This window comes from Humulus lupulus, chromosome 3, assembly GCF_963169125.1.
Source record: "Humulus lupulus chromosome 3, drHumLupu1.1, whole genome shotgun sequence".
In the NCBI taxonomy this organism is placed as follows: domain Eukaryota; kingdom Viridiplantae; phylum Streptophyta; class Magnoliopsida; order Rosales; family Cannabaceae; genus Humulus; species Humulus lupulus.
In genome coordinates this window covers 19,723,398-19,736,141 of record NC_084795.1, presented here as the reverse complement: position 1 = coordinate 19,736,141, position 12,744 = coordinate 19,723,398, and the positions used below count along the sequence as shown (strand labels likewise).

At 35.7% G+C, this 12,744-nt stretch overlaps 1 protein-coding gene across 1 annotated transcript; it reads left to right on the top strand.

The window, feature by feature from the left end:
- The first annotated feature begins 7,698 nt into the window (after positions 1-7,698).
- On the top strand, positions 7,699-9,118 carry LOC133823734 (uncharacterized). Its single transcript, XM_062256582.1, has 2 exons — positions 7,699-7,977; positions 8,090-9,118. The coding sequence occupies exons 1-2, from the start codon at positions 7,699-7,701 to the stop codon at positions 9,116-9,118; spliced, it is 1,308 nt and encodes a 435-aa protein (XP_062112566.1).
- The last annotated feature ends 3,626 nt before the right edge of the window (positions 9,119-12,744 follow it).

Sequence of the window (12,744 nt, the reverse complement as noted above, 5' to 3'; positions counted from 1 at the left end):
ACAGCCAGCCCTAGCAGATAGCCACAATGTGTTCCACATCTCAATGCTACGCAAGTATGTGTCAGACCCATCTCACGTCTTCAAGTACGATACGATAGTACTCCAGAAAGATTTAAGTTACGAGGAACGACCAGTTAGCATCCTAGATAGAGGGATGAAGCAGTTACGGTCCAAGATTATTCCGATATTCAAAGTCCTATGGAGTAATAGTTCTGAACGAGAGGCAACATGGGAGTTGGAGGAAGACATGCGAGACCGGTATCCGGAATTGTTTGGTAAGTAAATTTCGAGGATGAAATTCTTTTTAGTAGAGGAGAATTGTAGAGTCCAAGAACTTTACTTAGCTAGTTAGATAGTAGTAGTAATAGTAATAGCAGTAAGAGTTATTGTATGTTTATTACTGTGGATTTTGGTTCAAGCCGGGACTTAGTTGAACACTCGTAGCAACACTTGTAGATTTTATAAGTTTAACCTATAGTTTAAGAATATTAATTATAACATAAGGTTTGATTAATATAGCTGATTATGAAGATGATATTTATTATACTATAAGGTTTAGATAGACCCAATAAGATAATGACACTTGTCATGTGCATGTTTATTGAGAAATTAAGTATTTTTGAGGAATAGTTTATTAAGAGAAATATTTGAAAATCCCAGAGTCTGCCAGCAGCTTTGAAATCATTATAGGACTCAATCAAAGTTGTTTACTCAATTCAAATTAGGCTGAAAAAGTGCAATTATGTGTATAATATTTCAGAGTATGCCGATATATCACAGCTCTAGGGGGCGATATATCGCCACTCGGGGAATACAAAAAACACGTAACTTCGCACGACCACTTCGACGAGCCTCGGGAATATCAGCCCAGGCGATATATCGCCTAGCATGGGCGATATGCATGATTTTTGAACAATTTTGAAACTGAGCTCATTTTATTCCATAACCTCTTCATAAGTCCAAAATCTTTTTGACTGAGTCTTAAGCCTCTGCTGAATGAATATTCAAATGATTTTCAATTAAAAAGTCATTATTTTTATTCAAGTTAAAAGAAGATCTTTTCATTCTTGAACTCTATAAATAGGACATAGTACCCAGCCATTTCTTTTATTCATCAAGCTGAGTTCAGAGCCTTCAAGCTGCTAGGTTTACTTTAGAGTGCTAAACACTTGGGGGTTGGGGTTATAAGCTTTATCATTCTAAGCTTATTAAACACTTGGGAGGTAAGGATAATAGTGTGTAGTCCGAGATCAAGGTGTAGTTCAGTTATAGTGCATTCAAGGTATTCTTATTTCTAGTTCCTTTATGTATGGTTTCATTAGTTTTTATAGTTTTTCTTTACTCAATTCCTAACTCGCTGTTTTCATTTGTTAGGCATCTAAATTTTTTGAACTTGAGGTCTCTTGTCGGTAAGTATCTTCTCGGTGGTTTGAGTTCATTTCTTTTCATCTTTTCTTTTAGAAATACTCGCCTTCTCATTAATGGTTTTTAGGAGTGTTCCAAAATCTCGTCCTTGTTCTCACATCTCAGGTTTTTGTAGGAAAATAGGATAGTATTATATGCTTATATGACTATGCTATAGTATGTTTTTATATGTTATGATTATGCTATAGTATGTTTTTATATGTTATATGTTTTGGGGCTTATAGTTGCTTAAATAGCAAACCCCAACACTTTTATGTTTTTCGGGCTTATAGTTGCTTAGCTAGCAAACCTCATTATTTTGAGGCTTATAGTTGCTTAGTTAGCGAACCCCAATAGTTACCATGTACATGGGTTAGAATTATGATATATATGTTTATAGTATATGTTATATGTTTATAGCTTATGTTTATGTATATGTTTCATGCTTGTAGTAGATTGTCCTTGCTAGGCATTAGGCTCATTCCTTTGTTTTATATGTGCAGGAAAATAGTAATGGAAGCGGAAAGATTTTGGCGGCTTGGGATTTTGTATTGAGGGAGAATAGATTCAGTGGATTGCGCGAACGATTCAAGGATGAAGTTGTTTAAGTCTTTTAATTATGATTTCTATGTATTTCCGCACTTGATTTTGTAACCAATTTCTTTAAGATTTAAGTCATGTTTTACTTTATTTTCAGACAATGGGATCCCATATCATGTTCTGAATTTTATGTATTGTAACCTTTGTTTTACAGTTTTAATGAAGTTGTGATTATTTCATATGTATGTTTTCTTAAAGATTAGTGTCTATGTATAGTAGTTATTAATGGTCCAAAGTCTAGGATTAGTTGGGTCGTTACAGCAATGAACAATTATCAGTGGCCATCACAGAGGGAGACCCCAAAGAAGGTGGCTGGGATGCATGAATTGGATGCCATCTCAATGTTGTCCGCTCAAGTGGCAACATTAACCAAACAGTTACAGCAGAACAACATTCAAGCTCAAGATCCAGTTATGCAGATGCAGGTTATGTGTGAGTTATGTAGGGGACCTCATTTATTTGAACAATGCACAATGAGGGATTTTAATAACATTCCTATGGAGCAAGTGCAAGCAATAGGGAACTTCCCAAGGCCCTCCAACAACCCATATTCCATGAGTTACAATCCTAGGTGGTGGAATCACCCAAATTTTTCTTGGACAAGTGGTCAGGGCAGTCAGCAACAATTTCAACATAATCAACCACAGTATCCCCGACCTCCTCCTGGGTTTTATCAGCAGCAACTAGTAAGACCTGCACAACAACCGATGCAAGCAGAACAAGATGGTCAGGCTGATGTGTTAACTCAATTTATGACGGAAACGAGGGCATCTATTCGAAGCTTGGAAACTCAGATTGGACAGTTGGCCACGTTAATGGCAAACCGAGCTCAAGGGAACTTGCCAAGCACTACTGAAGTGAATCTGAAGGGAAATCTTAATGAACAGTGTCAAGTTATTACCTTGAGGAGCGGAACAGTGTATGAGGGACCAAGTATGGAGAAGAAAGTTAAGCAGAAGTAGGATCAACAGACACCTATCACAGAGAACAAGCAGAAAAGGGGTAAAGTTGAAGAAGAGGCTAATAAGAACCTTGTGAAAAAGCAGCCAGAAATAAGCATAGATCACCATATAAAGATCCCATATCCTCAGAGGCTTCAAAAGAATAAGCTTGACAAGTAGTTTTCTAAATTTTTGGATATCTTTCGAAAGCTACACATCAACATTCCTTTTGCCGAAGCACTTGAACAAATGCCGAGTTATGTGAAGTTTATGAAAGAAATTTTGATGAAGAAGAGGAAACTAGAGGATTATGAGATAGTGGCACTTACTAAGGAGTGCAATGCGATATTTCAAAAGAAGCTACCTCCCAAGCTTAAAGATCTGGGTAGTTTCAACATTCCATGCTCTATAGGGGGTCCAATTGTGACAAAGGCTTTATGTGATTTAGGGGCTAGTATAAATCTAATGCCTCTATCTATTTTTTGAAAGTTAAAATTGGGAGAAGCTCGACCTACTACCGTGTCTTTGCAAATGGCAGATCGATCACTGGCTCATCCGAGGGGGATCATAGAAGATGTGTTAGTAAAGGTTGATAAATTCATCTTCCCTGCCGATTTTATTATTCTTGATATGGAGGAAGATGAAAATATCCCAATTATTCTTGGAAGGCCATTTTTATCAACTGGTAGGGCCTTAATTGATGTGCAAAAAGGAGAGTTGAAGTTGTGGGTACAAAAAGAAGAGGTAACATTTATTGTTTTTGCAGCAACGGAGGTTCCAACTTGTTGTAGAGTTGATGTGGTGGAAAGTAAGGGTGATAAGCTGAAATTTACTAAGAAGAAATCTATGGTTGAAGGTGGAAAGCGAACTATTTGTCATAAAGTGAAAAAGATCTTTAGTGAGAAAGCTCGATTGTTTCATGAGCGGTGGAAAGTTCCAAAAATGTGCAATATTAAGAAACGGGCGTCTTCTCATGATACTATGGCTCTTAAGGCCATGAGGGGTGGTTTGGATCCGAGTTGAATTTACGAAAGTAGTCAGCGTCTGGCTAAATGACATTAACAACATCGCCTTTGAGAGGCATCTCAAGTTTATGTTTTCGTTTTTATTTTATTATTTATTTTATTTTTATTCTATTTTTAGTTGAACAATTCTATTTTATTTTATTTTATTTTTGTTTAGTTTTTTTTAATATTTTATGTGATTAGAACCGTGAAAAACATGAAAAAAAATAACAACAACAAAATAGCACAAAAGTTGAATTAGAGCCGAAACTCTAATGTGATCAGAAGAAATTAGAGCTGTGGCTCTATGGAGTAGAGCCGCAGCTCTAGGGAAGTCAGAGAGCAAGTGCTGAGAAAAGTTAGAATTAGAGTCGCAGCTCTATACACCAGCGCCGCGGTGCCAATTGGGCCCAGAAATACAATTTAAAGGTTTCCATAAAAAAAAATTAGCACGACTCCCACTCCACCTCCTCCTCCATTTTAATGTTATACAATGGGGTCTCAGGTAAGTCTCTTCTTTTTATTTGAGTTTAACATTGGGGACAATGTTAGTCTTAAGTTTGGGGGAAGGGATTTATTTTTAGCTTTGCTATTATTTATTGTTTTTCAAGTTTAGTATTAGTTGTTATTGTGTTTGATTCTAGTTTTCACGGGGTTGTTAGAGTGTAAACCAAGTTGATAATTTGTTGCTGATTTGATTGAATGATTGCTATGTTGTATAAAAAATTTGTGTACTTGATTGAAATACTTTGTCACTTCACTGTGGTTAATTGAATACTTGTTTGAATTATTGCTCATAGTTGTAAATGTGGGAATTGAACTTTGTATATGCATATTGAATTTGGATTGTGGATTGTACAAGTTGAAATTTTTCTAGAACTTGCTTGCTTGCTATTTGAGACGAAATCCTAAACAATACACACTTGAGAGGAGGATATAGGCCATCTTTGGAACGTTTGGCCTTTCAAGCTAACCCTTATATATTTTTATCACTATTTACCCTATTTGAGCCTTACAATTTACCTTTTTCATTGTTTAACACATGTTTTGAGCCTATACTTGTATCTGTATATTCATTATTTCCTTTGTCCTATACCATGAGCATAAAAACATATCTTTTGATTGGAAGGGGGAGTGAATTTTTAAGGGACATATGTAGAAATATGTGGTTACTCAGTGCATTTAAAAAATATATTGAAAAAAAAAAAGAAAAAAAGAAGAGAAAAGAAATTATAAATTCAGAATAAACTACATCCTTAAGTTATTTACTGAAAAATCTAAGTTTTGGAGAATGTAGTTTGAAAAAAAAATGTGATGAATAAATAGTCAACTCTTCTCAATCTTTAAAAAAAAGAAAAAGAAGAAAAAAAGGAGTAACAGTGGGATGTGAAGTTGAGTTAAAGGGATAGGTTGCTTAGTTTGAATGCTTATGGTATACTTGAGTCTAAAATGTCTTCTCATCCACCTTTACCTAAGCCATCTATTACAAGCTTTGTAAAGTCCTATTGATTTTTAAATGTGTATTTGTTTACATTAGTGGAGAATAATAAGTATAGTAAACATATGGAATAACAGTGTTAAGTGGATTGATGGTGAGAATTTGACATGCATAGATTGGTTCAATTATTTACATTTATTGGTTATGGGTGAATGAGCATGAGTATCAATGAATTACAGTGAATAGGTGAAGTATTTTGATTGAAATTCTGGATTAATTTTTGAAGTGGCACGTTACTTTTCTTTAGAATTATATGCATATGGTATTCATGATTTTTGAGGCTATTTTAATGGTTGTAAATTTGGTTTGTTTAGGTTTTATCGAGTCTTAGTTGTGTTCTTTACTCGAGGGCGAGTAAAGAAAGTTTGGGGAAATTTGTTAGGTCTAGTTTTGGTATGTTTTTATGGCGTGTTTTAAGATGCAATTTTAGTCTTTTATTTGGTTTTGTGCGATATTATGCCGGTATTTATTATGTTTTCAGGATTAAGTGTGGTTATTAAGGAAATAGCTTGATATTGGAGGAAAAGCGCTTAATTATTGAAGAAATGATGTTAAACGGGGTAAGGAATGGAAACTAGGCGAAACCGGGGGTCGAATTGATGATTTGGTGAAAAATTGGAATTAGAGCCATAGCTCTATGGTGTAGACCCGCAGCTCTAAGAGTTTTAGAGAAGAAGAAAAGAATATGCCAGAATTAGAGCTGCAGCTCTATCAGACAGAACTGAGGCTCTATTAAAATCAGAATTAGAGTTGCGTCTCTGTCAGACAGCGCTGCAGCGCTACAAAATCCAGAGACAAAATCTAGATCATAAAATGCACTAGAGTCGCGGCGCTATCACATGGAGTCGCGGCGCCAATCCGTACGGAAGCCAAATTTAGGGCATTTTTCAAGGGCAATTTTGTCATTTTGCATAGAATTAATTAGTGATTATAAAAGCTCTCTTAATGATGTTTTTAAAGGGAGATTAACCCTAGGAGACGGCTAGAGGCACATTGTGGAGGATTGCAAGTGGAATCAAAGAATTCATCACAGTTTTCTTCTTTTCTACTTTGAATTTCTCTATTTTGGATGCTTTTTAATTCTTCTATGGTTATTATGAATTTTTTCATGAACTAAACTATTTTTCTAGGGTGTTAATGGATTCTCCTGAAACTTTATATTGAATTAATGCAAGTTTTATGATTTCTATTCTATCTTGTGATCTATTTGAATTTATGCTTAATGCTTGTGATTGATTGGTCATCTATTACATGATTTATATGATTTTGATTCGAAATCTGAGAAGTGAGAATTGATTATGCTATAATTGAATAGACATAGATTTCATTATAGGACGAGAGTACCTATTTAGTCTGTGTAGCTTTAGGGTTGTCTTGCTTAATGCCTGTCTTATGTTCATTTATCACAGAGATGTAGAAAATTTACATAAGGTTGAGACTTGTATACTCTAGTAAGAATATAAGTTACTTTTGTTGATCTGCTATCACGAGAGAGAATTGAATAGTATAATTTGTGTTACTAAAATATAAAGTGGATGGTAGATGAAGTTAATTTCCCTAATTCATTTAATTATTGAATTCTATTTCTTTTGCTATTCTTTTATTCCTGCAATTACGTTCTTATTTCAATAGTTTTACTTAATTCTTATGATCAAATTATTGTTAACCAAATAGAATATTAGGATTAGTGATTGGTACTTGGTAACAGTCCTTGTGGGTTCGACCTTTCTTACATTATATTACTTGTTAAACAAACACGTATACTTGCATGTAGAAAATTCGTAACAGTATTCAATATCCGGCGTTGGACATTAACTTGGAACTCAAGTCGGTCCTCATACATTTATTATCCTCTTTCCATGGGCTACCAGGAGAGGACCCGAATAAGCATCTGACAGAATTTCATATAGTCTTCTCTAGTATGAAGCCAGCGTTAGTAATTGAAAAGCAGATTAAATTGAGAGCCTTTCCATTTTCTTTGAAGGATGGTGCAAAGGAATGGCTCTATTATCTTCCTCCTGGAACTGTTAATTCCTGGAATGAAATGAAGAAGTTGTTCTTGGAGCATTACTTCTCAGTGTCTAAGATTGATAGCATAAGGAAAAAAAGATGTGGCATTCGCCAACAGACTTGGGAGTCTTTATATGTGTATTAGGAGAGATTTAAGAGGCTATGTGCTAGCTTCCCCCACTACCAAATAAGTGAACAAATCCTGATCCAATACTTTTATGAAGGAATATTTCCATTGGACATGAGCATGATTGATGCAACAAGTGGGGGAGCACTGGTGGACAAGACTCTTGTTGCAGCTAGGAGTTTAATTTCTAATATGGCAGCCAATTCCCAACAGTTTGGAGTTCGTCATGAGGTGTCAGTTAAGGGAGTAAATGAGACAAACTCTGAAGTAGAGCAGCAACTTGCACAATTGACTAGTATGGTTCAACAAATCACCTTAGGTCGTCAGGTAAGACCTTTTAGGATATGTCAGGTGGTGGGGCATCCTACTGATGCTTGTCCCACTCTTCAAGAGGTATAGACTAAGCAAGTAAATTCCATTGGTGGGTTTCCTGGGCAGCAAGACAACAATATGATCCTTATTCAAATATGTATAATGAGGGATGGAGGGATCATTCTAATTTAAGATATGGAAACCAACAATAGCAGCACCTACCAGACCACCAGGGTTTAATTACCAACAAATGCCTCAACAAGCCTATGCACCCTGTCCTCAACAACCTCTTATTGGAGTTCCACGAGATCACAAACCATCAATACCAGACATGCTTAAAAATTTGGGGGCTTCCAATATACAGACTCAAGTAATTCTTCAGAGTACTCAAGTGTCTCTCCAAAATTTGGAGAACACAATAGGACATATTTCTACATCTCTGAGCAAGCTTGAAGCTCAAAATTCTGAACGATTACCTCCCCAGCCAGAAAGGAACCCAAGAGCAAATGTAAGTGTGATAACACTGCAAAGTGGTATACAATATGAGCCACCCACACAACCCTCATCGCCAACTCCAATGCAAAAGCAAGTAGTAGACAACTCTATCCATGATGAACCATCAACGCAGAAAAAGTCACATAAACCAACTATGCCAACCTATGTCCCTCGTCCGCCTTTTCCAAGAATATTGAAAAAGTTTAAGAAAGAGGAAGGTGACAAGGAAATTCTTGAGACTTTTCGCAAGGTTGAGGTAAAAATTTTGTTACTTGATGTTATAAAACAAGTGTCTCGTTATACTAAATTTTTAAAGGAGTTATGCACGAATAAGAAGAAATGTAAGGGTGATGAGAAGATAAGTGTGGGGGAGAATGTCTCTGCTTTTCTCCAAAAGAAGCTGCCACCAAAATGCAAGGATCCTGGAACCTTTACAATTCCTTGTATGATTGGGAATAAAAGGATTGAGCGGTGTATGATAGATTTGGGAGCAGCGATTAATGTCATGTCATATTCAACATATGGTTCCTTAAATCTTGGGCCATTAAAGGAGACAGGAGTTATTATTCAACTTGTTGATCGCATTAATGCTTATCCTTTAGGGGTAGTTGAAGATGTGCTCCTGAAGGTTGATAAACTTGTCTTTCTAGTAGATTTCTATATACTTGAAATGGGGGATGCATCAATACCCAATCCAACATTGTTTTATTTGGGAGGTCATTCTTGATGACAACAAATACAAAGCTGGATGTTAGAGTAGGAAAACTAACAATGGAATTTAATGGTGAAGTTATCGAATTCAATGTGTTTGATTCTCCTCGTAAGATAAAAGGGAAGGAGACTTCATTAAAATACCCAACATAAAGATATTGAAAGCAGCATTCCACGGCGTTAAACAAAGCAAACATGTGGGAGTTTTTCTTACCCTTATCTTTTTATTTTGCATTGATTTTTTATTTAGTATATTCCTTGAGGACAATGCTTAAATTAAGTGTGGGGGAAGGGAAAACTGCATGTTTATTTTTATTTGTCACTTCTTTAGTTGTAATTTGTGTTTGTGTTTGTGTTGTTTAGTTGTTTTTAGGTTTTTTTTTAGTTTTTTAGTTAGGTTGTCATAAGCATGGTTGTCTTGAAAGTCATTTGATGATGATAAAACTTATGATTGAGATAAGACTACTTCTAGGAAATTGATGAATTCTTCATGAATTATGTGCTTAACTCTTGTGTGGTTTCTACTTAAGCATGATCTTCGATTTTTAAACATAATGTATGTACAATTATATTTACCTTTTCACTATTGTTTAGAGATATTTATGCATGCTATCATCTATATATATAGTCTCGATCCTCTCTAGAAATCATTGATTAATTGTTTGAGATGAAATCCTAAGTACACATGATTAGGAAGATGATTAAGATATGTTCTTTGGATCGTTTGAGCCTTTCAAGCTTACCTATTTTTGAGCCATAATGCCTAATCTTTTTCTTGTATAAGCCAATATCTAAACCTTTGTAGCTTGAAAATTTTATCTATTTTTGTGACCCATTACACCATAGTTTTATATGATTATTTGATTTTGTGGGTTGGGTTATGGATTGTAAGAAGGGGAAGTTGTATTGGTTTGTTGGATTATAATGTGAAAGTATATGATCTACTATTTCTTCCAATTAGTTGAATTGAAAAGAAAAAAAAAATAGACAAAAAATCTGCACTAAGAAATATTGAAAAAAAAGTTTTGCAAAAGTATAAGTGTGGGAGAAATAGTAAGATCAATGTAGAAAGAAAAAATGGAAAGATCATGTATTATCTTGAATTGTATGGGACATTTGTGGGAATATCTAGAGAATAGAAAGAAAAAAATATAGGCTATGGTGTGATTTAAGCTTAAATAATCATTTTTCATTTACCTTTAACCTTAGCCTTACATTACAAGCTTTTAAAGACCTTTCGATTCTTGATTATGTGTGTTTGCATTAGTGGAGAATATTTAGTTAATGTCTATGGAGTGGATATTTTTCATGAAAATATTTACTATACAAGATACTTTGGCATGCATAAATTGATTCGAATGTTCATGTTGTGGTAAGTTTGATTGTGTATAATCATAAGAGATCAAGTTTAAGTGGTAACTGGCATTGAGTTGAAATTTTGAGGAATGTGAAATTCAAATTTTTCCTATGACTTAGTTGTTTGATCAATTTTTGAGACAACTAACGCTTTCGACAAAACCATTGCTTATGTGTTTAGTTTTTATTTGTTTGTTTGAGGACAAGCAAATGTCAAATGTGGGGGAATTTGATAAGTATCAAATTTGTCTATTTTTAATTCATTATTCCACAATGATTATGCACTTGATTATTTTTTATATATGTTTAATACATTTATTGTGTTTTTAGGACTTCCAAGACATTTGGGTGAAAAATAATGAATTTAAGATGTTTTATAAGCAATGGTTAAGCTCGGAATTACAAGTCTGAAACTTCACTCTTGATTTTGATAATTTTCCAATGCTTGTTTAAAAATCTTTCAAGAAATACAAGTTTTAGATCTTTTTCTTAGCTTTCCATAGCTTTTTTAATCGTCATATTGCAAGTTATATCAAAGAAGTTATGGTTAAAATACTATCAGTAGTTGTAGTTGAAGAAACACGAAAAAATGAAGAAAAATGCACGCGTACTGAAAATGGTCACTGGCCGCGACCTGGGGGACAACACATAGAGGTCGCGGCCAGAAATGTCCCAGGCCGGAGCCCGATTTTCTAGAAAATACGTGTTCTAGTGGCCGCGGCCGCCAAGAAACACTAGTCGCGACCGGCGATTGATTTTTCTTTAATTTTTTATTTTTAAATGTATTATTGAAAGGACTATTAAAGGGGTTAGTGTTAACTTTTATAATAACTATTAGAGGCTAAAGCAGCAAAAGAGGAGAACAGACATCATCATCTACATTCTTCAATCTATTTTTCTTTCTTCTCAAAACTCCTTTATTTTCATTGAATATTTATGTTTGTGAATATGAATGTGATTATGGAGTAGTTTTCTTTGTAGTTGAGGGTTATTTCAAAACCTTAGACATGAGATGTTGAATGCAATCATAAATTTTATTCCTTCTATTCCCTTGTATTAAATTGTTTCTATTTTTAAAACTTATTATACGGACAGTAATAAACTCAACTTTTTATAAGTCTTGTCTCTTGACATGTTTTGTTGGTTTGTTTTTTCCGTGGGTGCAAGTTATTGAATACAGACAACTGAGAGATTTCTATGGCTTCTTCAAGTACGAATACGGACAGTTTGGAAGTGAGGTGGGACAGTCTTCAGATTGATGATGAGAATGAGCAAGGGCTGGCATTTGATGAATCTGTTGACCATGAAGATGACATCGATGCGAGGTGGTGTCTGGTTGGAAGGATTATGTACGAACGGTCAACCGATTATGACTCATTCAGGAATGTTATGGCATCACTCTGGCGACCTGTGAAGGGGATGTTTGTGAAAGAACTGGAATCTAATAAGTACCTATTCCAATTCTTCCATGAGTTGGATGTGAAGAGAGTTCTGGATGGCTCCCCGTGGACTTTTAACAGGACTCCGGTGTTATTGGAGCGTTTGAAGATTGGTGACAATCCCAGACAGATCGTTCTGAACAAATTGGAGATTTGGGTGCAGGTTTATGATCTGAAACCGGGGTTCATGTCAGATCGCATTTTGAAAGCGTGTGGGGCGTACAAGGGGCAGTTCGAGGAATCGTGCCCTAAAAACTATACTGGAATCTGGAGAGAATATTTGCATGTTAGGGTGAAGATCAACATTGAGCAGCCGCTTAAACGGAGGATGAAAATATTCACTTCTAAAACATAATTTTTCTGGGCAACTTTCAAATATGAACGTCTTCCTACCTTTTGTTTTTTCTGTGGGATCTTGGGGCATTCTGAAAAATTTTGCCACAAGATGTTTGATGGAGGTGATGACAATGGGGTCCGACCATACGGCATGTTCATGCGAGCTCCAGATAGGAGGGCCAACAAGCAGATAGGGGCGAGGTGGCTCAGGGATAACATGGCTAGGCCATTGGAAGTGTCTCTGGGAATGTATGGGTCGACGGAGGGTGGGCAGAAGGCGGCTGAATCGGAGCCAGCCAACCCATAATTAATGGTGCGTAATTCCAGGAAGAAGGGAGATAATCGTGGGATAGGATCGGATTTGGTGGGTAGCCTTCAAGGAGCTGTTGGGGCAGAGGTGAGTCGCGTAATGGTAGCTCCGTGTATCTCGGATTTGGGGATCGTGGGAGTAATTGAGGGTCAAACTGGGGAAGTTAATGGGGGTATTAATACGAGTGTTATGGGAGTAGAT